Source organism: Chlorocebus sabaeus, chromosome 14 (genome assembly GCF_047675955.1).
Source record: "Chlorocebus sabaeus isolate Y175 chromosome 14, mChlSab1.0.hap1, whole genome shotgun sequence".
NCBI classification, from domain to species: domain Eukaryota; kingdom Metazoa; phylum Chordata; class Mammalia; order Primates; family Cercopithecidae; genus Chlorocebus; species Chlorocebus sabaeus.
Genome location: NC_132917.1, coordinates 28,001,640 through 28,028,539, shown reverse-complemented (window position 1 = coordinate 28,028,539; position 26,900 = coordinate 28,001,640). Strand labels below are relative to the sequence as shown.

At 49.3% G+C, this 26,900-nt stretch overlaps 1 protein-coding gene across 7 annotated transcripts in view; it reads right to left on the bottom strand.

Moving 5' to 3' along the window:
* Positions 1–3,933: 3,933 nt before the first annotated feature.
* BABAM2 (BRISC and BRCA1 A complex member 2) overlaps positions 3,934–26,900 on the bottom strand; it is a 452,593-nt gene continuing 429,626 nt past the window's right edge. For 4 of the 7 annotated variants that reach the window (XR_012095242.1, XM_038006214.2, XM_007971084.3 and 1 more), the window contains 2 exons: positions 15,415–15,588; positions 3,934–4,384 (listed from right to left, as the gene is read on the bottom strand). Coding sequence is in view for 5 of the 7 variants with exons in the window: in XM_038006214.2 (XP_037862142.1) it covers positions 15,429–15,588 (160 nt within the window). In the remaining 2 variants the exon portion in view is untranslated. The remainder of the gene's footprint in view (positions 4,385–15,414; positions 15,589–26,900) is intronic. The other 3 variants (XR_005243113.2, XM_007971087.3, XM_007971088.3) reach the window with 1 other exon arrangement.

Sequence of the window (26,900 nt, the reverse complement as noted above, 5' to 3'; positions counted from 1 at the left end):
GTCAGGAACTGAAACCCAGTCCGAGGCAAAAGTGAACCACGCTGCTCTGATTTCCTTGCCTGTGGGAAAGCAGGGGCCGGGGCAGATGAACAGGTCACTGGGTTGTTGCTTCTCTAGCACTGCTCAGAGCCTGAAGTCCTGCCGGGAGTTTAAGCAAGACCAGCGTGGGGGGTGGGGAACCCCCACAAATACATCGCATCTCTTATCCATTAAAATTCAAGATGACTCATCATTTTGTCTTCCTGGTAATCCAGACAGGGTCACTTTTCCAAAGGCCAAATTCATTGGCAGGACTTTTTAACAGGGGCATTCTGACTTTTTAGAAAAAGGCCAAAGTCAACATCAGAAAATCTTTTTTCTGGTCTGCGGTAATAACAGTCACTGTTTGTCAAACGTTACTGTGTGCCAAGCACTGCACATGGTGCTTTAGGTACTTTTCTCATTTAATTCTCACAACCCCGAGAGGCAGGTATTTATTCCCATTTTATAGATGAGGATAACAAAACTCAGATTAAGTAAAGACAGACACTGGAGCCAGTTCACTCCAGCAGAGGCTCCCACTATGACCCTCCCTGCTCCTCCCAACTCTGCGTCCAGTGATCTCCCGTTGGTGGCCTGCAGTCCGTCATGGTGGGAGTATTTACACCAGAGAAATTGGCAAATGGTACAAACCAAGGTCCCCCTCTTTTTTTCCTCTCTCATCCTCAACCTCATATTCTTTCTAGTTCATGTCTCCACAAGAAAATGAGCTTTAATAGAGCATCATTTGAGGCCGGGTGTGGTGGCTCCCGTCTGTAATCCCAGCACTTTGGGAGGCCGAGGTGGGTGGATCACCTGAGGTCAGGAGTTCAAGACCAGCCCAGCCAACATGGTGAAACCTCGTCTCATTAGCTGGGCGTGGTGGATTACAGCCATGTGCTTGTAATCCCAGCTACTCAGGAGGCTGAGGCAGGAGAATCTCTTGAACCTGGGAGACAGAGGTTGCAGTGAGCCGAGATTACGCCACTGCACTCCAGCCTGGGCGACAGAGCCAGAGTCTGTCTCCAAAAAAAAAAAAAAAAAAGAGAGAGTCGTTTTGTTGTAGGCAATGCGTCCTCAGGAAGCTGGGCTGCTGGAAGAAGCTGAGCACTGGCTGAGCAGGGGTCCCTTGCTCCTCCTTCCCAGGGCCTCACGGATGCCTGATCAGGTATTACTGGTAAACACATCTGATTCCTTTTCCTCATCAGTGCTAAGCGAGAGAGATTCCACTTAAATTACAAGGGCTGAAAGCTGGAGACAGGATTTACTAGGTAGTAATAATATGCTCTCACATATGGTTCTTTTCATCTTCAAAGCATTTTATAGCCATTTACTAATTAGTCTTGGGCTGCCCTCGGTGTGCAGGTACAAGGCTCGATGACAGGCTGACCCGGCAAGAAGTATTTACAAATATACAGGTGACCTCCACTCACTCACAGGTGCCACTGGCTTCTGTTGCTGTTGCGGGGTGAAGATAAAATCACAAAAACCCTGGAGTTTGAGTCCCTGGTTCTGGAAACATACAGTGCTGATTGTCACCTTGTGGTGAGTCCCCTCTAAGAAAACCAGCCCAAATCCTCCCCTGTGGCAAGGAAGTTGAAAGTCTTTTAAAAATAATCACAAATCTCTATCCTCACAAACCTATGTAATGTCCACCATCCTTCACTGGGAAAGACAAAAATAAGCTTCAGTTTGTTCATGAGAGTACGGACTCACATGAGAACTGGTGCTGGAGGGGAGCCAGGAGCCTGGGTTGGGTCTTGGCTCCGGCCCTGACCGGCTGGTGATCATGGGTAACTCACTTAGCTTCTCTCATCTTCCGTTTCCTCATCTGTGGAACAAAAGCAACCCCATTCAGTTGCTCACAGCCCAGGTCTGCTGTAAAGTGTGCTGAGCTAATGTGTGTGGCAAAACTTCTGCGTTAGACTGTGTGCGCTTTGCTGATGGGCACGGTCTCGTTCGTAATCTGGGTCTGTGGGCCCCCAGGGGCTGGCAGGGGCAGGAGGATGACATTCCCAGACCACACTGCCCACGACTGGCTGCTGTCACTGCTGAATGCTTATTTGAAATGCTGAGGGGATGTCCAGTCCACAGGACCTCGCCCCCTCCCACAGTGCCAACCACCATCTGCTAGAACTGGAACCAGAAAGAGCTGACTGAGCCTGGGCTTGCTTCAGACCCAGTTGCAGCTCAGAAGCGAGCCCGGGCTCAGTCATCTCTTGGTGCTGTGTACAGTAGAGCCCAACCCATACCCCTCCATCAGGGGAGGGTGACCCTAGCAATCCTAAGTGATCGTGCTACGGCGCCTTACTGGGGGGACGGAGGGGACATGGGGCATGGCACACAGCTGCCCCGAGTAGAGGGGCAGTCAGCAGGCCAGGGTCAGAAGCAGTGCCAGTGTGGTCAGCTGGCTTAGTGGGTCATGATCACTTGCTCAGTAGAATCGCTGGGGGAGTTTTATCAAAATCTAGAATACTAAGCTCCAGCTAGTGAGATTCCAAGTCAACAGGCCTGCAGTGGGAACTACCAGAGCAGTAGCTTCCTAAAAAAAGCTCCTCGGGTGATCTGATGAGCCGAGCCCACGATCTAGTCCAGCCTCCTCCTAGTATTAATATGATGGAGAGGAAGGGACTCAATGAAGGCCACATAGCCAGTTAATGGCAGGGCTGGCGTATGGACACAGGACACTGGACTGTTGTTCTTGTCCTGGGAATTCCCAAAGTTTCAGGGTAGGGGGCATAGTACCCACACACGGTGAAAAAACCCAGAGCTGGGCTGGCTTCCAGCTGACAGGCACGACGGGAGGTGTGTTCCAGCTGATCTCCAGCCTCCTGAGCACATTCCTGGGTGCCAGAGAACACGGGAAGGAGAGGCACACCTCCTCCTCACCAGTCCTCACAAGGGCCCAGGGCTGGTTCTTTTGGGCTCACCTGGTGGAAATGGGCTCCAACAGCCACAAAGGGAACTAAGGGAAGAGGTGAGAGGCCCTGTGAAATCATGTGTGTGTCCTGCAGGAGGGGATGGTGGCTTCGCCTCGGAATGGGAAGGCCAGAGGGTGTCAGGGCGAGCACCCAGGCCGGCTCTTGCCCTCACCTCTGGGGGTGGTACATGGGCCCTGCTTCCCTGTGTGGAAGGCCATCAGGACAGGACCAAGTTAACCAAACTGTAAACCTGGTGATGTGGTCAAGTTGACGGCAGCCATCCTGTGTTTCAGCTAAGGGAGTGTGTGATGGTACAAGGAGGCCTGGCTCCAAGTTCCCAGATTTGTTCCTAATTTGCTATTTCTAATTTGCATGTTTCCTTAACGCTTGGGCCTTAGTTCTCTCCTCTGTACACTGAAGGGAGTAACGGGGTAGAAACGAGGTGACTTCTGAAGACCCTTCTGGCTGTGAGGATCAGTAAGTTCAGGGAAGATGGTGTCTGCTCAGGCTATCTTCCCCAGCTCCGTTCCTGGCTGGCTGCACAGCCGCCAGGCCCCGAGCCCGGAAAGCAGACACATTCCCGTGATAACCCACGACACCCAAGCTTTGTCTTTGTGTATAATTCACACAGAGCTGCAGAGGCCCAAAGGACTCTCCCATCAGCCTAGGGAGAGGGGACGGAGAGGGGAGAGCGGGAAGGACAGAGCCCTTGGTGCACTCAGCAAACTTGAATGACTACCTACTGTGTGTGTGGAGCTGGCCTGAGCACAAGGTGCCCACACAGGGAGCTGGAGGGTATGGATGGCCGGGGGTGGGGGTGTGTGTGCTCGAACCCATTTGTCATTGAGCAACAGCTTTTGGCCAGGCTGGGTGAGTGGCTGAAACCCAGCGGGTTGGTCAGACTGACTCAGGTAACTCCTCACAGTGGAGGACTGCGCAGATAGGAAACGCTGAGGTATGAAACACACATGCACGCACAGAGGGAAGACACTAGTTTCAGAGGAAAAACGGTGAGGGGCATTTAATCTTAAAACTTAAGAGGTCTCAGAGACAAAGGCTTTGGAAGAAAGGTGTGGGCATTCCTGATGCTTTACTTTCCCCGGAAAATTACCGCACCATAATTTGTGAGTTTATTTCTTCCAACTAAGAAATAGAGGCAAGAAAGAGGGAGTAATCCGAAGTGAAGGGCTCTAGGATCCAGGGACCACCAGCCAGCTCCAGTTGGATTTCAGCAGTCGGGGCTGCCTGGGGTGTGCAAAGCTGCTGTGTGAGCAAAACGCTGCCGTGAAGACACGCCAGGCGGCTTCCAGGAAGCGGCTGTATGTGCTGACACGCATGTGGACAGGCAGTCTGGCTGGCCACCTCTCAAGACTGGTGTTTCCTAGAGCTTTCCATTGGCAAACGCTGCCTCCTGGAACTGAGGGACAAAGGTTTTGAAATAAGCCCTGGTGGGAAAGAAGGGGAGAAAAAAAATTGTGGTTAGCACAAACAACTTGAAAAAAAGTGCAACTCGGAGCTTTCAAGCTAACTCAGAACAGTTGTTATTTATTGTTCATGCATGTTGGGCTGGATTTGCCTTCTCTGCTGAGGCAAAGCCCTTCGGATTTTTCCAAGGAGGTGCACACAGTTCACTATTGTGATATCTCTCAGGAATATTCAAAGGGCCTGTACGTGCGCCCTCCTGGCTGCCAATTCCTATGAGATACCTGCACTCAGGTTCTGCTGCCTTTTTTTCAGGACAAAGACAAGGGCCTGGTCCAAGCTACAAGACAGTGTGTGTGCAATTGAACCACACAGTCATTTAGAGATCTGAAGTATCAGGAAGGTTGCCTTTTCCACTCAATTGGACCTTTGACTTCATAAAGACAGAGGGTCTGATAAGCTTTTTAACACATTCTATTTTTTTAGAGACAGGGCCCCACTCTGTGAGCCAGGCTGGAATTCAGTGGTCCAACCATAGCGCACTGTAGCTTTGACCTCCTGGACGCAAGTGATCCTCCTGCCTCAGCCACCCAAGTAGTTAGGACTATAGGCGTGTGCTACCACGTCAGCAATTTTTTTTCACTTTTTTGTAGAGACAGGGTCTTGTTACATTACCCAGACTGGTCTCAAACTCCTGGCCTCAAGGGATCCTCCTGCCTCGGCCTCCTAAAGTGCTGGGATTATAGGCCTGAGCCACCACACCCAGCTCTAATAATTTCTAAATGATTCATGGTCTCCATTTATTTCCAAACGCATATGCAGTCTGGTCTACTGGAAAGAAGCTAGGCTGGGTGTTAAGAGAACCTTCCCAGTCAGCGGAAGAGGGGTGGCAGGACTGGAGGCAGCCCATTTGGCCTTTTCGGCATCCCAGTTTCTAATCTGTGGAAGCAGGGCCACGTTCTACCTCAGATGTGCACCCGCCGAGCCCACACTGTGTCAGGCACTGTACGAGGCATCAGGTGTGGCGGGGTGGCCCAGCCATGGGACCCGCCACGCGGGGGACTGCAGTGTGGAGGAGATGGACACATGGGTGACCCCACATCAGGGCACCAAGGGCAGTCCCGCGGGCCGCAGTCCGGGCAGCAGGGAAGGGGCAGTGGAGGGGCATTCCCAGCAGCAGCGTGCTGTCACGTGAGAGGTGAGGGAGAAAAGTGAGGGGAGGAGAAGGGAGGGGCTGCAGAGGAAGGAGGTGGGCACCCGTGCTCCTGGTCACCAGGCTTGCCTTCTAGTGCTGCCCCACCGACGCCCATACAATCACAGTGACACCTTACGTGTCCAGGAATCTCACCTCAGAGCAGTGGCGAGAACCAGGCAGGGCCACCAAGAGCTGTCACCCTCAGCACTGCAAAGGATTCATCGCCTCACCCACAGGGAGCCTCCCACAGTCCATTTTATTTAGGATCTGGTCCTACTGAGCCTGGCTGTACCGGCTCCCAGCTCCCAGGAGATCAGAAGCAGCAAATCCGCAGTGGAGGAGCTAACCCAAGGGCAGGAGGCGGATTTATGGCAGCAGTGAGAAGAGAACAGAAAACTGCTCAGGAGCACGAGCACTCACCGGGGTTCCTGTGCCACAGGGCAAAGAGCCCCACGCAATCCGACAGGCCCTGGAGTCGTCTCTGGAGCAGAGCAAATGCAGCGGCTGGTGCCACCGGCTGCCCGCCCCCTTCAAGTCAACTGCAGCCCTCTTTCCAATCTGGCCTTGGAATGCTCTGGCTCTTTCTCAGTGCGGGCCTCCACCACGGCCTCTGCAGCGCTGAAATGGCAGCTCCTCTCTCTGGAAGCTCTCTTCCCCTGTGACTTCTGTGACATGTGGTGCCACAGCTGTCCTGCCTCTCTCTACCTCTCCCTGCCCCTCCTTTGGCACTCCCAGGCGCCATTGTCCTTGGGGTCATGCAGAGCAAGGTGGAAACTCCTGCGCCTGCAGCACCACTAGCCCAGCCCTCCCTCCCCTCAAACTTCCAGTCCCACGTCTCCAACCACCTGTGGGAACCCCCACCTGTCACTCTGTAACTCACACCAGTGTTCCACATGGATGTTTTCATCACTTTCATGTATCTGAAAATGCTCTGACCAATTTGGTTTTCTGTAACAGAACCTTCAGTTTCCTTCTGAACCAGTTTCCATTCCCCTAAACCCCTATGGCGAATTCATCCTCAAGTTTCCTGCCGCTAAGTCCCTCCATCCGTAGTGACTCCCATAGCTCCTGTCTTATCTTTTGATGGCACTGCTGCAGAAGCTGCTTCTCCCCTGGACATGAGGCCTCCTTTGCCTTTGTTTGCAGCTACACTGATTCTCTTACAGTGTGAGTCTCTGTCCCTTTCCTGAGCAAGACCTTAATGTCCTCCAAATTCTCAGCCTGGCATTCAATGACTCTCACTATCTGGCTCCAAGTCATTAAGAAGACAATCTATTCTGTTCCTCTATCATGTTTTTTGAGATCATGCAACCCTTTGAGAAGCTAAGAAAGTTAAGGATCCTCTCCTCAGAGAAACTGCAGGTAAGACCTCCCCCCACTGCAACCCGGGGATGTCACAGGCCCCCTAAGCTGGCCACGGTCCAGGATATGAGCCTTGGATCTACTCCCTCTCCCTTCTTCTCATCTGACTACCTGCTCTTCCTCACACATGCCATTTGCCACCTCTGGGCTTATTCATGCTCAGGACAAATACCCTTGCTTCCATCAAGTCTTCCCTGGTCCCCAGGAGGTCCTCTCCCTGCACGCTGTCCGTGCTTCTTCCGGGGCACTTGTCTCACACGCACAGGTCTTATCTGCCAGCCCCTGGAAAGCGGGAGCACATCCTGCTCCCAGTGACCACCAGGCCTGGCTCAGCGTAGAAAGCACTCGGTGATGGGCTGTGGCTTTAATGTAACTAATGATGGCCACCAGTTTGCAAGAAGCAGCTATAGTATGTCCATTACAAGCTGTTTAAGAAGGCGGGAGAGGTTGGGCGCAGTGGCTCATGCCTGTAATCCAGCACTTTTGGAGGCCGAGGCGGGTGGATCACCTGAGGTCAGGAGCTCAAGACCAGCCTGGCCAACATGGTGAAACCCCATCTCTACTAAAATTACAAAAATTAGCTGGGTGTGGTGGTGGGTGCTTGTAGTCCCAGCTACTTGGGAAGCTGAGGCAGGAGAATTGCTTGAACCTGGGAGGCAGAGGTTGCAGTGAGCCAAGGTCACGCCCATGCCATGGCACTCCAGCCTGGGCGGCAGAACGAGACTCTGTCTCAAAAAAAAAAAAAAAAAAAGAAAAAGAAAAAAATGAAAAAAAGAAGGTGGGGGAGAGAGCAACCCCAGAAAGACAACAGGTACAATATTTAGGTACTAAGGAAGAACACTTCAGTCCATTCTCAAATTTCAAACTTTGTCAACAGTAAGAAAGATAAAGCACCCTCTTCCATCCACTTGTGATCAACACAGCCCTGAGCCAGCCAAACTGCCACCTCCTCTGGCACTCAGGACCTCAAAGTCCTTATCCATTAACGGCACCATGCCACAGTCACCCTTAATGCAAAAGAGGAGCTGTGATGTGGAAGAAAGAGCTCTAGACCTAGGTGAGGCCAGGCAGGGCAGGAGAAGCCCTGGGCTCTGTTCTTGTACGAAGAGTAGGGGTGATAAGGCCACCTGATGCCACACTCGCGTGGGACAATGTGTGGGAGGAGACAATCAACTGTTGGCTGCCACCCAGACATGAGGGCCACTTATTCCTTCCATATGTTTCACCTGCTGCTATTTTCCCAGCACATGGAAATGCGGCTAGAGAGAGTCTTGTGGCCCCACTTCTCCAGAGGGTCTGAGATCGACAGGCTGCCACCAACCTCTGCTGCATGGATTCTGTGGCCTGATGTGCACTGCGGAGTCTGGCCCATCCCAGTACCACTTTCAGGGAGGGCCGAATGTGTCCCAAGTTAGAGGTGAGGACGCCACCTTCCCTGACCTTACAGCTACGAACATCAAGGGGAGAGGTTGCAGCTGAGCTGCACTGTAGCCCCCACAGGTGCCGGATGAGCAGATGGTGCTGGAACCACTGCTGCCCTGGGTGCTGGCCTGAGCTGGGCAGGGGTCGGGTCTGGGGAGCTCTCCATCTACCTCCCCAGGCCCAGAGTCACACTGGGTTCCAAGGCAAGCCTCATCAGCTCAGATTTTCCTTGGAAACTACTAGGGGAAGGGGCTACAACATTGCAAGCTCCTTACACAAAAAGGTCTTGGCAAGAGGGAGCACATTTGAAAGGCAAGCTTTTTTCTTTTCAGAAAGTTCTAAAGTTTCCTGTTCTGTCCTGGGCTTTCCCTGCCAGGGCCAACTGCGTGCTGCCAAGGGGAAGCGTGGCGAGGGCTATTTAAAGGCATGATGCTACCAGCTGTTTTCAGTGAGTGCTTCTCAACTTGGATCCTCATTAAGTCAGTTAAGGGAGGGGGAGGAGAAGGAAAGGGAAAATGACAACTGGCTCCCACCCATTTATAGATTTTAAAAACACTGTTTTCACTTATTTCACTTTTTATCAGAGAAAATGGAGAGCTGCCCAGAGTACAGATTGCTAATGGCAAGAGGTATCTGTCATCTTTGAAAAACCTTTGACCCAGAGACAAAGTATGTAGTAAGCTTTAAAAGTGTAAGCGTGTTCTAGGGGATAGTGAGGTCTCCTTACCTCCCCATTAACTGGCCAAGTGGGGCCCACAGGAGAGGGCCCTGAGTGTCAAGCTCCTCACTGAATGCACACTGGAAGGGAATTTATTTTTAGATGGAATTAGAGCTCAATATGCCTGAGGGCAAAATGAGGTTCGGACCCTCTTCACTGATCTCAGTCTCACTGCTCAGGGTTTCATAAAATTACAACTCAGTCCAACCTAGGAGTCTCAGTTAGGAGAAGAAAACTTAAGGACTGGGTAGGTTTTCCATGAATTCACAGCAGAAGTAGGGCTGGCCCAGGCTTCAGCCCACAGGCACGGCATGGTGGAGGCAACAGGGTCAGGAGTCAGGGGGTCTACTTTTGTGGGCCTAGGGCCCAGGGTAAATCTCTTCTGGACTTCAGCTCCCTCATCTACAAAGCAGAGTGCTGTTAACTGAGGGTCCTAAGGCTGGTGGGCTGTGGAAGGTGAGGGCAGCCTGTGCGGGGCGGGCTCTGGAGCCAGGCAGACTGGGCTCGAGGCCTGGCCACGCTCCTTACTCGCTGATGAGGGCAAGTGACTGCAGCTTTAGTTTCTTCATCTAAAAGGTGGGAAAACTGTGCCTACCTTAAAGGGTTCTTGTGAGGAGTGGATGAGGTGGTCTGAGTGAGCGTTTGGCATGGTATGTGGCATAAGAGATGATCAGTAAACATCAACTATTACCATGGGTACCCGCTGGGGCCAAAGGGAAGAGGCTCTGAGTCTGAGTCCGTGGAAACAGCCAGAAGAACGTGTGTGTGCAGAAGCGGGCAACCTGTGAGAGGTCTAGGGTCCTTGCCCTCAGTTCAGCCTTTCCCGAGGCTCCTTGGATCAGGTCCTCCCTCCTCACTGATCACACTGAGCTGGCAATCGCAGGCAGAGATGGCCAATATCAGGCTTGGACACTCAGCCAAAGTCATGGGACACTGTGTGTCTTTTGCAATCCAGTCTAGAGCCGCTTATGGCATCCTTGTGGCATCAAAGGGCAAACTCTGCAGCCAGAGGCACCTCCAGCCCTTGCCTGTCTTCTGCCCCCCAAACCTGCCAGGTGTACTCCTTGTGTGTGGTGTGCGGATTTGGTCAGGGCTTGATCAGGGATGACGCTGCAGCTCTTCCTAGAGGGGTATTTAGGAACCACATGGCTCCAGCTGCCAAGAGCAGGGTGTTGGTTGGCCTGGTCCTCAAACAGCTCTCCTTCTGTCCAGGACAACATGCATCATAAAAGGAAGGCAGTGGGAGAAGTGGGAAGGGCACTGCACTAGGAGGCAGAGGACTCACAGCTCTAGCCCGGGCCCTGGCTCATTGTGTCATCCAGAACTGGGACTCCATTTCCTCACCTGTAACAGGACGCTTTCTACTTAATGATCTTATGACCACCCAGTTATGGTCTGAGATATCATCCATGTGATCTTGAGCAAGCCACTTAACCCTTTTGTGTCTTGATTCTTCATCTATTAAATTCAGACACTAGTACCTCTTCTCTTTTTTTTTAAAAAAGTTCCAGGATCCACGTTCAGGACGTGTAGGTTTGTTACATAATAAAAGTGTGCCACGATGGTTTGCTGCGCCTCTCAACCCAGCACCTAGGTATTAAGCCCCGCAGGCATTAGCTATTTATCCTGAAGCTCTCCCTCCCACCCTGCCAACCACCAGCAGGCCCCAGTGTGCGATGTTCCCCTCCCTGTGTCCATGTGTTCTCATTGTTCAGCTCCCACTTATCAGTGAGAACATGTGTTTGGTTTTCTGTTCCTGTGTTAGTTTGCTGAGGATAATGGCTTCTAGCTCAAACCATGTCCCTGCAAAAGACATGATCTCATTCCTTTTTATGGCTGCATAGTATTCCATGGTGTATGTGTACCACATTTTCTGTACCCAGTCTATCATTGATGGACTGGGTTGATTCCATGTCTTTGCTATTGTGAATAGTACTGCAATGAACATATGTGTGCATGTATCTTTAAAAGAGAATGATTTATATTCCTTTGGGCATATGCCCAGTAATGGGATTGCTGGGTCAAATGGTATTTCTGGTTCTAGGTCTTTGAGGAATTGCCACACTGTCTTCCACAATGGCCAAACTAATTTACATTCCCACCAACAGTGTAAAAGTGTTCATATTTCTCCACAGCCTTGCTGGCATCTGTTGTTTCTTGGCTTTTTAATAATCACCATTCTGATTGGCATGAGATGGTATCTCATTGTGGTTTTGATTTGTGTTTCTCTAATGATCAGTGATGTTGATATTTTTTCATATGTTTCTTGGCTGCAGAAATGTCTTCTTTTGAAAAGTGTTCATGTCCTTTGCCCACTTTTTAATGGAGTTTTTTTTTCCTATAAATTTAAGTTCCTTGTAGATTTGGATATTAGACCTTTGTCAGATGGATAGATTGCAAAATTTTTCTTCCATTCTGTAGGTTGTCTGTTCATTTTGAAGACAGTTTCTTTTGCTGTGCAGAAGCTCTTTAGTTTAATTAGATCTCATTTGTCAATTGTTGCTTTTGTTGCAATTGCTTTTGATGTTTTTGTCATGAAGTCTTTGCCCATGCCTATTTCCTAAGTCGTATTGCCTAGATTTTCTTCTAGGATTTTTATAGTTTTGGGTTTTATATTTAAGTCTTTAATCCATCTTGAGTTAATTTTTGTATAAGGTGTAAGGAAGGGGTCCAGTTTCAATTTTCCGCATATGGCTAGCCAGTTTTCCCAGGACCATTTATTAAATAGGGAATCCTTTCCCCATTGCTTGTTTTTGTCATGTTTGTCAAAAATCAGATGGTTGTAAATGTGCGGTCTTATTTCTGAGATCTCCATTCTGTTCCACTGGTTTATGTGTCTGTTTTTGTACCGGTACCATGCCGTTTTGGTTACTGTAGTATAGTTTGAAGTTAGGTAGTATGATGCTACTTTGTTCTTTTTGCTTAGGATTGTCTTGGCTATATGGGCTCTTTTTTAGTTCCACGTGAATTTTAATGTAGTCTTTTTAAAATTCTGTGAAGAATGTCAATGGTAGCTTAATGGGAAAAAGCATTGAATCTCTAAATTGCTTTGGGCAGTATGGCTATTTTCGTGATATTGATTCTTCCTATCCATGAGCTTGGAATGTTTTTCCATTTGTTTGTGTCCTCTCTGACTTCCTTGAGCAGTAGTTTGTAGTTCTCCTTGAAGAGGTCCTTCACACACCTTGTAAGTTGTATTCCTAGGTATTTCATTCTCTTTGTAGCAACTGTGAATGGGAGTTCATTCATGATTTGGCTTTCTGCTTGTCTACTGTTGGTGTATAAGAATGCTTGTGATTTTTGCACATTGATTTTGTATCCTGAGACTTTGCTGAAGTTGCTTATCAGCTTAAGAAGCTTTTGGGCTGAGACAGTGGGGTTTTCTAGATATAAAATCATGGCATCTGCAAACAGAGACCGTTTGACTTACTCTCTTCCTATTGAATAACCTTTATTTCTTCCTTTTGCCTTATTTCTCTGGCCAGAACTTCCAATACTACGTTGAATAGGAGTGGTGAGAGAGGGCATCCTTGCCTTGTGCTGGGAATGCTTCCAGCTTTTGCCTGTTCAGTATGATATTGGCTGTGGGTTTGTCATAAATGGCTCTTATTATTTTGAGGTATGTTCCATCAATACCTAGTTTATTGAGAGTTTTTAACATGAACAGATGTTGAATTTTATTGAAGGCCTTTTCTGCATCTATTGAGATAATCATGTGGTTTTTGTCTTTAGTTCTATTTATGTGATGAATTACATTTATTGATTTGCATATGTTGAACCAGCCTTGCATCCTGGGGATGAAGCCGACTTGATTGTGGTGGATAAGGTTTTCGATGTGCTGCTGGATTCAGTTTGCCAGTATTTTATTGAGGATTTTTGCACTGATGTTCATCAGGGGTACTGGCCTGAAGTTTTCTTTTTTTGTTATATCTGCCAGGTTTTGCTATCAGGACAATGCTGCCCTCATAAAATGAGTTAGGGAGAAGTCCCTCCTTTTCAATTGTTTGGAATAGTTTCAGAAGAAACGGTACCAGCTCCTCTTGGTACCTCTGGTAGAATTCAGCTGTAAATCCATCTGGTCCTGGGGTTTTTTTGGTTTGTAGGCTATTTATTACTGCCTCAATTTCAGAACTTGTTATTGGTCTATTCAGGGATTCAACTTCTTCCTGGTTCAGTCTTGGGAGGGTGTGTGTGTCCAGGAATTTATTCATTTCATCTAGATTTTCTAGCTTATTTGCACAGAGGTGTTTATAGTATTCTCTGCTGGTTGTTTGTATTTCTGTGGGGTCAGTGGTGACAGCCCCTTTATCATTTTTTATTGACTAGCACCTCTTTTCAGGGAGGTTGTGAGGAGAATGGAAATACGTATCAGGTACCAAGTCCAGGGCCTGATACATGGCAAGTTTCAGTAGGAGGTGGTAATGCTGTAAAGGTGGTGGGAGCAGTTGGGTTATTATTGGACAGCTTTTATCTGCATAGGATAGTTTTTATCTGCATAGTTTTATACAAATGGGGCAGGGTTAGTGAATACTGCAGAGCCCCAAGCAAAAAGTGCCATAGACAGTTTTGGGGGGGACATGAAGGCCTGTTCCTCTCGGCCACCCCTCTGCCCTCTGGTTCAGGAAGCATTAAGTACTCAGGGGTAATGCCTGGAAAATGACATAACGGTTGGGTTCTAGAGAAGGGGGTCTAGGGAGACTGAAGAAAGTTAAGACAGGGAGCCATCAGGGAAATGCTCAGAGGCCTTGGGGTTGAGGCTAGTAGGAACTTTTGTTCAATGAAGTCTCATCAAAAGGGTTCTTTCCTACTGGAATTATAGTGCTCTATTGATTCAATAGATCTTTTCAAAAGAATGAAAATCCATCAAATAGACATCTGACAAACTGAATCAATATAGCTTTAAATAAATGAAAACAAAAACAGAATATACAATCCAGGGGACTCTGGGGGCAGGGAGAGAGCACCTAAGGCAGTTAAGCTTTGCACAGGTGGTTCTTGCAACACTGCTGGGTGTGGCAGGGGTCATGCTCCCCATTTTGCAGGTGAGAAAACAGAAGCTTAACAAGTGTAGTTAAGATGCCTGCCAAGATCATCCAACCCCAGTGTCACTAGAGCCCGGCCCCGTGGATGAGACCCTGTGGTCTTGTTGCTGTTAGCCTCCTTTACTTGGAACTTTTTATTTTGCAAGAGCCTAACAGTTGCCTTCTTCCAAAACAGGACTTGAATTCTGGAATTCAAAAATGCTTTTCTTTGGGTAATTGTAAGATGAGCCTCATGATGTTTGCTAGAGTCAGGCCAATGTGGTGGTAGGGTAGGGTGTGGTAGGAGAAGTGGTTCAGGGACACAGCCCTCACTGTCAGGAAATCAAGGGCATAAATCAAGTCAGAGGTCATTTTTGCAAATAGAGGCAAGTTCCAACATCTAAGTCTCATTGCTTTTTCCAGTTTTCTTCTGCAGCTGTGACTTCAACTGGCACATGTTTTTAATCAGTCATATGAAAACCGATTGTGGTCTGAAAATCAAAGCAGTCCTGTAAATAGTGTAAGACAAGTCCTGCTAATCATGCCTCGTGGTCTTGCCTTGTCCTTATTGTCCTGAACCGCCACTGTAAATTCTGACTCACTTGGGGTTACTCGCCTTGTGTCAAAGGGTCTCGTGTCAAAGGGTCATCCTCACAACAGGCTGGCTACAAAGAGACCTGCTTCTGTTTCAATGCCCTTAGCCCCAAACCCTCCAAAGGCCCCTGTGACAACTGCCATCCAACTGGGTGCCTTGGTGAGTGAGTGACTGGCACGATGGGAGCTTGTTTTGTAATTATGCCCGGGGCGATGGCAGCCTGGCTCTCGGGTGTGGGCTTTAGGAACAAACAAGTGCTTGTAAATGGCTCACCTACACAGTCAATCTTGCTAAATGCACCAACCCCTGAGCATGCCTGGTTTGTTTTCAGGGGGTCTAAGCTTGCAAAACAAGGAAATTAACAAACTTGAGATGCAAAGGCTTGATATCACAGCGAGAACACAGTATCACCTGCGCACAGCTTCAGGCAGAGGCCCTTGCCCTCAGCTGGAATCAATCTCCCCTCTACTCGATTCCACAGCACGCTGGGCCTCCAACCTCGGGCTGAGCTATGTCTGCCTTGTGTTTGAGATGTTTAGATTGGTGTCTAGACTACAATTTATACAGCTCGGCTTCCTCGCCTGCGAGAAGGCTGACTGTGGTCTCAGTATGTGTTGAATTAAATCAAATGCCGTTTTAGGAGGACTTCAACAACAACTGACTGAAATCCATTTCTAGACATCAAAGTATTGGGATGAATTCTGGTTCCTGTAAATCACAGGGTATTTTTAAATACTTACCAAAGTGATCAAAATTACTGAGCAGTTCTCTCTCCCTCTGAGGCCCTCCAAGGAGGCCCTCTGGAGCTTGGCCAGTTCCTCTGGGGCTGGAGTAGCTTGCAGCCAGTTTTTGCAACTGCAAAGGCCAGGACTTGCTCCCACGGGCTGCAGGCATCTCTGCTCCCTTGGCATCCCCTGGTGCAGCAGATGAGAAGGAGGAGAAGGGAGGGCCAACTGGCTAAATGGAGGGAGGGACAGGGTAGTCCTAATGGGCTCCTGAGCGTCCACCGGCCACGGGACCAGCTTCCTTCTCTGGTGTTCATCGCAGATGTGTGCACGCATCTACACATACCAACTATTCTCTCACACCCTGGGAGAAGCTCCGTGAGGGCAAGGCCCATGGGTCATATTCATCCATCTTTGCATCCCCAGCCTGGAATATAGTGTCCAACACACACCAGCTCAATAAATATTTCTCAAATGCAAGCATTTAGCTTACTTAAGATATACTTTAGAATGACAGAACGTTGTAATAGAAGGAAAAAGGAAACCACCGAGGTCAAACATTACAGGGAAGGGGAAGGGGAGACTAAGGGCGGGAGGTTAGGATGGTTCCTGTGGTACTGCATATGCTAATAATGTTAGCATACGTCATCCCTGTAAGTGCCTAGAGGGCAGAATTTGGGGATGGTTCACCCTTAGTGCCCTTGGTGCTCACCTTGTCAGAAGCTCCCAGCAGGTGAATGTCAATTTGGTGCTAAATGAATGCCTGTTTGCCCAGGGGGTTGACCTGAGGCCCCAGAGCTAGTAGGAGGAGTGTGAGCCAGTCCTCTCCATCCCCCTCCCTCTCGGACTGCCGTGCCCATCATAACCTGGAATGGCTGTGTGGCACTGAGAAAGGCTGGGAGGATGGGTGCACCTGGCTGGGCTGGGGCTGGGAACGAGGCCAGGTGGTGGGTGTGGGGGGCTAAGGAATGTGCTGCTGCCTGGGGCCTAGGAACCCAGAGAAGAGCCCCAGCCCTGGGTTTATCTTGTCTCCCCATCTGCACCTGCCTGGTGTGCCCAGATAGTGAGTCCTCTGCTCACTCTGCCCAAGGCTGTAAGAGCAGGCACTCAGCACAGGCCATGATGTGCTGATGGCCACGTGGCTGCCTGGGGTGGGGTGCAGGGAACTCACCACAGTCCCAGCCAGGAGGCGGGCTACTCATGCAGCTCACCTGTGGGGAGAAGTGGGCCGCCTGTCCAATGGTGGTGAGTCACCACCAAGGTCACAGATTACCCTCCACTTCTTAGTAATTGAAAGGTGAAAAACCAAAGGGTGGCCCTCAAAGAGGAAGTGCCCAGGGACCCAGCAGAGCTGACCCTGGAATGTGGGTCTAGGCCCCAAGTCACACCCCAGCTGGGACAGTGCTCCGAGGTTTGTGCGCGGCACGGCCAGGCATCAGCCTCCACAGCAAAGTGCCAGACTCCCAAAGGAGGGCCTGAGGAACACAGGAGATCAACTCCTTGGGGCCTCTAACCTTCCCATCCCCTGACGCTCTCTAGGGCTTTGAAGTGTTATTTGCCTGGTTGTAAGTTCAGTTTCTTTCACCAGATCTCAGCATCCAGAGGCCAGAGCTCATGGCTTCCACAGGTGCTCAGTCCCTGCACGCTGGCTTTTGGGCACAGCTTTTGGTCACCCAGCACTCTGGGACATTCACCCCCCTGGCTGGGTGTTTGAGGATGTGGGGGAGGGACAGCAAGATGGCCATGGTCCCTCCTCTCTTCACCCTCATCCCCCTGACAGCTAAAATCACACCCCCAGACACCTGGCTCTCTGGGCTTCAGACAGAAAAGCAGCAATTCCCAAAGAAGAAACTACTCAATGGGAGAGGGTGTCCAAACTCCACTCCCTGCTGGGGTACAGTGGCCTTCTAGAGACAGTGGCCTTTGGTAACAAGAGTAATCCTCACAACAGGAACTTCAGGTGGGCTCTGCTGGGGTAGGGTGTGGGGAAGTTCCATGCAGGCTGGCAGGTAGCAGAATGTCCGGCTGGAGGGGGCCTTAGGCGTCTTCTGCAATCACGCAGTAGAGAGGCTGGGGAGCAGCACAGGAGGAGGAGAGGCACCTGCTCTGCTGGGCTGCAGGCTCACTCCACACTGCACCAGCACGGGCCCTGCACGTGCTGACAGCAGGTAGCTCTGTGGCCCCAGGCTCCAGGTACAGAGAGGGAGGGAGGGAAGGAAAGGAAGGGCATATATGCAACCTGGATGAATGATATCCACACGTGGTGTAAAGTAGGCTTGTTCAAACAGTGGGTTGCAAAATCCATTTCGTGGATTCTGAGCAGCATTAAAATAAAGTGAAATAAAATCAGAGTGCACTGTATGTGGCACTTTTGTTTTAGTTATGTATACTGGATTCAAATGTAAAATATCTTGTGGATTGTGGTTATAAAAAAAAAGGCTGGAAGCCATGAATATAAGGAAAGGGAAGCGCCTACTACATGCCAGATATCATGCTACTTGTTTTCATGTGTATTATTTTATATTTATTCCTTCTAACAGGCCTACTACCAGGCAGGTGATTCTGTTTTTGCCAAAAATAAATCTATGATCAGAGATGGAAAGTAAGTTTTCCTTTCTTTTCTTTTTTGAGATTAAGGTCTCTCTCTCTGCACTCTGTCACCCAGGCTGGAGTGTGGTGGTGTGATGTTGGCTCACTGCAGCCTCGACCTCCAAGGCTCAAGTGATCCTCCTGCCTCAGCCTCCCGAGTAGCTAGGACTACAGGAGTGCACCACCACGCCCAGCTAATTAATTTTTTTTTTTTTTTGTAGAGATGGGGTTTCACTATGTTACGGGTCTCACTATGTTGCTTAGGCTGGTCTCAAACTCCTGAGCTCAAGTGATCCTCCTGCCTCAGCCTTCCAAAGTTCTGAAATTGTAGGTGTGAGTCACCATGCCTGGCCCAAAGTAACTTTTCTAAGATCACACAGCTAATAGGTGGCAATGCTAGTTAGGAATCCAGAGCTGTCTGACTCCAAAGGGCACATTCTTCCCATGCCACCATGATTTCCAGTGGAAAGTGTACTGTCCACTGAGTCGGCAGCCTTGGGTTCTGTCCCTGGCTCTGCCATATAATGGTGAATCACTGCTCTGTTTTCTCATCTATGCAGTAAGGGAGTAAGATAAATAATTTCTAAAATTTTTTGATTTCATGCTCTCTCCCATCCCAAACCTCATTGTGGCAGTATTTTAGTCTCCCCCATTAAACCTTTCCTAGAGCTGCCAACAGCTCAGTAAAGAATTTCGAGGGCTACTTACTGCAATCCCTATTGCACCTACATTTGTTCTACAAAACCCCCTAAATGGCCCTGTCTCTGGTAGCTCTGTGTGTCTGCAGGTATTGACTGGTGCTGTTAGCTCTTATCTTGGGACCTGCATTGTGTAGCTTTTCAGCAGAATTATGACTGATGACAAGAGACCAAAGGGATGACCTCGACCTCCCTCTCACGGGCCCATGTGGTTCTTGGAAGGGCTGGGGCATCCTAATGAAGAATGAAGGCTACTCTGAGTGTCTGGGGAAGGAAAAGGAATGCAAGAAGCAGGGTATGTGCAGTCCACCCAGGTGACATGTGAGGGACCACAAATGTTCTCCAAATAACGAGCCCCAGAAGAGCAAAGGAAGCCCAGAAGGTTCCTGTAACATACAGATCATCTTAAAACTCCCTAGGGTTGATGGGGAGTAGTATCTCTGTGAAGTGCTGTCACAGGGGAGGTGTCACAATCCCGCACAGTCAAACTGCGGACTTGGCATGGGGAGCTTGAGCTGTGATTCCAGCTCTGCTTTTCTCTGCTATGCCACTTTGGAGAAGCCACTTCACCTCCCTGTACCCCAGAGATGCCTCATCTGCAAAGTGAAGGGATGGTTTCTGAGGTCACTGCTCGGTCTAATATACTATTATCCATTACTATTATTTCTGCTTTGGTATTAATCCAACCACTTTAGCCAGAGACAGTTTCTTAAGTGGAAGCAGTAATTTAACAAATGACCTCTCCTGGTGCTTTGCTGGAGGGGTTCCCTCAGGAGCCTCCGTAAGCATCATCAGAGGTGCTGCACAGGTCTGAGCCGTCTATCTCCCCTTTGTCTCCAGATCTGACTTAGGACCCCAAGAATGCTGGCCAATATCCATCCTGCTCATGTTCCTTCCACCCTTCAAATCAGCGGACAACTAAATATTCACACGTTCATGGGCCACTCCTGTGCTAGTCATGGGCTGCTTCCTGCAGGGCTAAGGGGCTGCATTTGGGCAGGGCCCTGGCCCTCAGGGCACACACAGCTTGACTCCCAGAGCAGAGAGAGCTGCATGCTAACCCAGGATGAGAGTGGGGAGCTCTGCTTTCACAGCCACAGGCTGAGCCCTCCTTGGCCTGCCCCTTCTTACTACTGTTGCTTTGGAAGAACAGGAGCAAACTTTCTGCCTTGGGCTGGCTTTCTTTTCTGCTCAGAGCTATGTGGGGGCATTATCCAGCAGGCCAGACGTCTAGCCCCTTTAATGACAATAATGATAATTTACATTTATACCAGGACTTTCATCGGGGGATTTTAATTGTATCACAAACAATAATTAATTCCCGTTTGCGAGTCTGGCAGCCAGCTAAGCAGGAGCCCCTTTACTCTGCAGGTCAGGGGTGCTTTCCTGGGCCTGCAACATGCTGGGGGTCTCCCACCTACCTGACACCTCCCCACCCTCAAGGCCTGGCCTAAGCATCGGGGCCTGGGGCTGCCAACTACAGTCTATGACTGTTTGTCCTGCCCCTGAAGCTCCACAACATCAACTGTTGAGCCACTCCTTTGGTGCTAACCAGAGAACCTTGCTATTGGGCGAGACCTCAGGATCTTGTCCAAGGCAGTAGCACTTCTCGGGGGTGATCCTCGGCTGCTGCCAGAACACCTTTCGTGGTGGAGAGCGCGTTGTTTAAAGGCGTCTCTAAGAGTTACAGGGTTCATCTCTCTCCGGAACTGGAATCTGTCCCCTCGAAACTTCTGCCCATGGGTGCCAATGTGCTCTCTGGAATGAAGCAATCCTACATAACTGTCTGGGGTTGCTGGTTGAAGTTTCTGGTACGTAAGTTGTCTACTTCTGTGGTCACCCTTGGGCGGAGCTTGGTGGCCTATACTTCACTGAAGTTCAGGGACACTTGTCAACTGAGTGGTAGGGGCAGCCGGAAGCTCCATCACTGGGGAGTGCGGAGCTTTCAATGCAGCACTTCAGACTACTCTGCCCCAGTCTCAGTGGTATAAACACTGGAGGCTTCTGACTTCATTTCACTGGGGCTGCACCTCAGTGACACCGAAGTACCCTAATTTTCTGTTGAATGACTGAATGAACAGCCTTCCTTCCTAAGGATCTATTATTCTTAAGTTTGTGCAACCACTGTCAATTGCAGGGACTGGTTTTTGGAGACCAAGTCAGACAATAATCCATTTAGTTTTTTTCTTTTTTTAAACCCACTTTATCAGAATAAATATTTGGTGCTAAACTTGAGAAATGGAAGCATCAATGCTGAGCTGGGAACTGACCCAGGGCAAGGAACTCCACAATCCTCTTCCTCTCCAAGGAGTGAGAGGCAAGGGTGGGGCAGAGGGGCAAATGAAATCCTTTGCTAAGTTTATTTTTAAAGAGCTAGATCTTCTGGGGAAACCAACACTCCCTAGAGTGATTTCTGGGTCCCTGCTGGTTTGCTTTTTGCCTGAAAAGACACCGGCCCTCCCTCTGCCAAGAGCACATTGTTTGGGTGAGATTTTTCTCACAGTGGCTTACCATGGAAGGAATTTCGAGCATGCATTAAAGGCTGTTGTTTTCCTAAAACCTGCGCAGTATGAACAAGAGGTTTGGCTAGTGGTGACACAGTCTCATTCTGCTTAGATTTCACACGATTCCTATCTGCCTAGAATTGGGGTGAGCATTTTTGGCTTGGGTTTGGCCTGGATCGTAGATCTGGGGGATGCTTGGGAAAAGAAACATGGGTTAGAGATGGAACCTCCTGGTGTCATTCTGTGGCAAGGAGAACACGTGGCAATCATTCCCTATCTGATTAAGTGGGAAGAACGTGGATTTTGGAGTAAGAGAAAACTGAATTCAAATGTGGATCTATTACTAGCTGTGTGTCTGGAAAAGCCCCCGAGTCTGTTTCTCTCCAGTGACCCCACAGTAGTTGTTATGAGGCAACAGTGCCAGGCACATGGTAAGAACTCAAGCCTTGGTTTCCTTCCTGCCCAGCCCTCCACTGCCATCACATAGCTACAGACACACACACACTGAGGACCTCCTTTATGAGTTTCATGTTAACTCATCAAACAGTTACTGAACAGCTCTTATTAACCAGGGCCTGGATCTCCTGGGGACACTGTCCAACTAGTGTCTGGTACCAATAGGTATGTATGCAAAGTGAATTAACTAACTTGATACTTGCTATTTTATAGTTTATAATGTGCTTTCAAAATAATCTCATTTTAATCCAAGCAACAATCATGTGTATGAAATCGATCCCATTACTCTACTCCCCCTATATACATGAAGGAACAGGCTTGGAGAGGAGTAACTTGCCCAAGGCCAGGCACATGATAAAGGCAGAACAGGACTTGGAAGCTGCAAGCCTGTGTTCTGAAGACAGCACACTGCTAGCCCTGGAGGGTGCTCCTGCCTTCTGCAACCACTGAGGGCTAAGGCTGAGGAGGAAGGGCACGGCTCTGGGCGCACCCAGGTTCCACTAGAAGGCACCCCACTGAGTGACGCTGCCAACCTATGCCTGGCCACAGCAGGCTGCAGCTAAATGTGAGGACATCACCATGGGCCCGGCGACGTGGAGTAGTAAGTTTCTGAAATTGGGGACATTGGCCAGCAGTCAAGTTTCTTTCTCTCAGGCCCTGGGCTCCGGTCCTGCCCTGATGTGCACAGATGTTTCCAGGTTGACTTCACTGGGCTCCCACTGCCCTTCTCAGTGTGCGTGACTGCACTGATATGCAGGTACTGTCCTTTACCTTCCCATCACATCCTTCTAGATCACAGAGAAGAAGTGCTATGGGTGTTGGACTGTTCCTTAGCAGAGTGCCCTGCACATGTCAGGGGCTCACAACAGGGACAAACTGCATTCCTTCTTGTTCCCAGTAGGCTCTTTAAACCAAGTAATGGGACAGGAAGCAGATGTTGGTCCTGGGAGGCTGTCAGCTCACTGGCTCTTTCTTCCCACTCCCCTAGCCTCTGAGCTGCTGGGAACCGCTGATAGATGCGGAATTAAAAGGGTAGGACAAGAGTCTTTCAAACTTTGCCCATATGGCTGGCCCAAATACAATTTCCAGCATGAACTGAGCGGTGGAAATCGGAGCTGACCACAATGCTGCAGCACCCACAGAGTTCATCAGTCTTCTCCAAGCCATTCTGACAACACTCCCTGCCAAGGGTGGGTGTCCCGAGGCATGCCGTCACCGCGCACACCGCGCAGCGGGGAACCCAGTGCCTCGGGGGTGAGGTCAGTTCCCCCACCGTGAGCCTGTCTATTCTGGACCTCTGAGCACATTTCCCTGTGCTGAAAGTGTATTGCCTTTGAGGTTGAACCGTGTGGAAAATCATGTGCACTCCTTGAGCTGAGCTGAAGCTGGCAGGAGGAGCCAGGCCTTGGGCTCTCCTGCGTAAGCACCTGGCCTACAGCGAGGCCTATGGCATCTGCGGCCAGAGGACCTGCTCTCTGCTCCCAGCATGGGGCACCAATCCGTCAGCCCTGACTCCAGCCACACTTGCCTTGCAGAGATGCTGAAGGGCACAGGGATGAAGAGGTGTGCTGGTGGCTAGCTTAGTCTGCTGTGTCCTCAAAGACCAAGGCCAAGCAGAGTTAACCTGTTGTTGCCCAGCTAGGCCCCTGAGGGGACCCCTCAGACTTCTAACATGCAAGGTACAAGGGGCGCAGGGGGCTGTGCATTTTTGGAAGTGCAGCTTCTGCCCCGCACAAAGGCATCAGGACAAGAGAGCAAGTAGGGGCTGAAATTGAGCCTGTGCTCTGCATGCTGAGCTGTGTGCTCACCCAGGGACAGAGGCTCAGAGGGACAGCTTCTTCTTTACCTAAAGCTAACTCCACCAACCCAAAGTGGGAGCCTTTTCTTAGTTTGCACAGAGGTTCTTTTGGCCAAGGTGACCCTGAGAAGACCATTCAGTTCTGTGTGTTGGGTTCCCTATCACACATCTGGTGCACTAACATGGGTATGGGGAACTTCACTGGATGCAAATTCTATAAAGTAGAACCTTGTTTGGATGATTTTTGGGGGAAGAAAGTGAAGATTTCTTCCTTCCTAATTTGCATTTTAAAAGGCATCTTCAGAACCCATTCTTGTTCTCCTGGCCACAGCCTACTGCACTACCCCACCGCTTACAGTTAATCTTTTCCATCCCATTGGAACGAAGGCAAACACAGACAGCCCAGGGGTGAGGTGGAGTTTGGGCAGCCCTACAGGTTCTCCAGGACGGCATTTGGCTCCCTTTCCTGCCGTGTTTATCAAGCAGAAGAATCAGCATTCTCTTCCAGGCAAGTACAAATGGATGTCCCACCTCAAACCATGCCACTGAATATAGTCAGACCTACACAGCTGGGATATCTTTTCTGCAAAACTGGTGGACACCATGCATAGCACAGCCATTAGACCAATAAACAAATACAGACGCACGGCAAAATAAACTCTGTAAAAATACAGCAAAATAAGCCCCGCCCTTTGTAAAGTTCAACAATCTCAAAGCATGCTTTGTTTTGCTAACTACTACAGGATGGAAAGAGGCCCTTTCCAGTTAGCCCCTATTCCAGGACCTCTTCCTAGTCAAGAATTGCCTCAAGTTCAAGAGCCATAGAATGCTGGATTTGAAAACCCTAGAGCTCATCTAGCTCAGGGATCAGCAAACTCTTCCTGTAAAGGACCAGATAATCAATATTTGCAGCTTCGCAGGCCATACCTGTATTCTATTATAACAATTCAACTCTGGCCTTGGAGTGATAACAGCCAGAGATGATATGTAAATCAATGGGTGTGGCTGTGTTGCAATAAAACTTTATTTATAAAACCAGGCAGCTGGCTAGCTTTGCCCTCAGACTGTTGTTTGCCCATCCATTATCTAGTCCAGCCCTTCCTCGTACAGAGGAAAAGAGATGAGGCCACTCCTTCACAGTCACAGGGCCATTTGGAGGTCCACCCAAGACCAAGACCTGACTTTCAAGGCTTGGTGGGAGGAACAGAGATACTACTGCCAGCCTCAGAGCCACCAAGGCAGAGGCCAAAATGGCTGCTTGGATAACGAGAGATTGACTAACATGTCCAACTTCACCAGAGAGGACCAAAAAGCAGGTGGAAAATCACAAGTTAAAATCTATCCACAGATTAAATCTACAGGTTAAAATCAAATGGGACTGGAAAGACAACCTACATATCCAGCTCAGCCTGCAGAGATCTAACCACTGGTCACAACCTCTAAGCGTATGCTGCCACTGTTCATTCATCAGTTAGACGCAGGCACAATCTTAAAATGTCTCTGGTGAAGAAAAGGCTGGGAAACAGGAACTGGAAAGTCACTGGCACTTGTCTGTGAACAATATGAGAAGAAAACAGCAAATTCATGTTTTCCAGTCAGCAGCTAGTCAAACCTCTAACAGTACGTAAGTGGTCAGAGAGGACAAGCCCTCTCATCCAGGGCTGAGAACAGGTTGTTTTGGCTGTCAAGCATTTTCAAAACAAGTTTTCTTGGTCTCATGACAGGTTGTGGCAAGAATAAGAAAATAAAAAGAGTGGAAGATCCCATGATCGCTGCCCTGGGCTTCCATGTGGGCTGGCCCTGCCTGCACAGTCAGGTTTGCCTTCAGTGTTCAGATAAAGCTGGTCTTAAGGTTAATACCACCTTGCCAGTGACACCATTGAACAAAGTGATTCCTCTAAGAACTCTCTGGCAGCCAGATAATTTTTCTAGTCTGGGAGGAATAGGTCAAAGTCACTCTTAAGCCCAAGGGTGCTATTCTGCTTGAACCTACGCCCTGCTTTGTTTTAATTTTTACCTCATGTTACCTGGATGAATTATTCCCCTGAAACCGAGGTGAAAAGCTATCTGCTCTGAATTGGATTTTTCCATCTCAACTGCAGGACGCTTGGTCAGGGTGGGGCAAAGAAAGCAGTGAGGAGGCACTAATGGGGACAGCCATGAGTAGGCTGGTAGAGAAAGTGCCATTGGCTCCTAGCAGCAGTGGTGCCGCTCGCTTTTAGGAGACGAGGGTCAAAGCATAAAGCTGAGCATGGCAGTGCTGGAGGACATGCAGCCAAGTGGGGGTCTGGGGGATACTCATCGGGTAATCCAGTGAAAATAACCAGAAATCAACCAACAAGGGTGCTGAGAATTCTCCGATCCCCTGAGCTATTATTGGAGAGTCCAAAGTAGTAGACAGACACGTAGACCTGAGTTCAGACTCAAAATCTGTTACCTTGGGCAGAATTCTCCCTTGTTTCATTTCTAAAGTGAAGCAGCTGGATTATCTTTCTAGCTCCGATATCATGATCCTCAGATTGCCAGGGCACAGGGCACTGAGTCGTTACCATCACGTGTGGATGGCTGTGTCAAGTCACTCACACACGTATCTCCCCACAAGGGACAACTCAGGTTCCCACTGTGAGCGATGTTCCTTGAAGAAACCGGAAGAGGATGCTTTGCCCTGAGATGTGCTCGTATTCTATGAGACACATTTTCAGACCACAAAGGCTGTCTTCATTCTACCGATTGTCTGTGGGAATGTTCTGAAGAAAGCAAAGAAAATCCCCCATAAAGCCTTTACGTTGGAGGAGGGAAAGGCTGATGCATGTTCTTGCCCAGACAGAGGGGGCTGAGGATATGTGAAGGCTGGGGCAAGACATTCTTCCTTGCTTCACCCCCACCCCACCCCTATTCCCACCCCCACCCCCATTCCCACCCCCACTCCCACTCCAAAACATGCACAGTGGGACCCATCAGATTTGATGTCTCTGCCTAGGAAGTGATTGCAAGGCCCTGCTCAAAGCCTGTTGCGTGGAGCCTTTATCACCTGAGAGACAAGGCTAGCAGGCAGGTGAGCCTCTTTCCCCAAATATGGGGAACAGGTTTGTTCCGGCTGATTCCTGACCTGCCCCTCAATACAGGATGCCTGGTTAAATCTGAATGTCAGATAAACAACTTTTTAGTATAAGTATGTCCTAAATACTGCATGGGGCATACTCACACTAAATTATTTGTTGTTTACTTGAAATTTAAGTGCAACTGGACACGTTGCATTTTTAATTACTAAATCTGGCAATTCTAACTGAAGATCCAGAGTGGGATCTCTAAAAGCCCTGGGCATTGAGGTGGCAAAGAAGGGGTGAAAGAACCCGAGCCAAACATTCCTTTACAGTGTTCCATGAGCATGACCCTTAGTTTTTAACTGTGTTTATTAATACTTCCAAGGCCAAGAAGGATCTATTATGATTTACA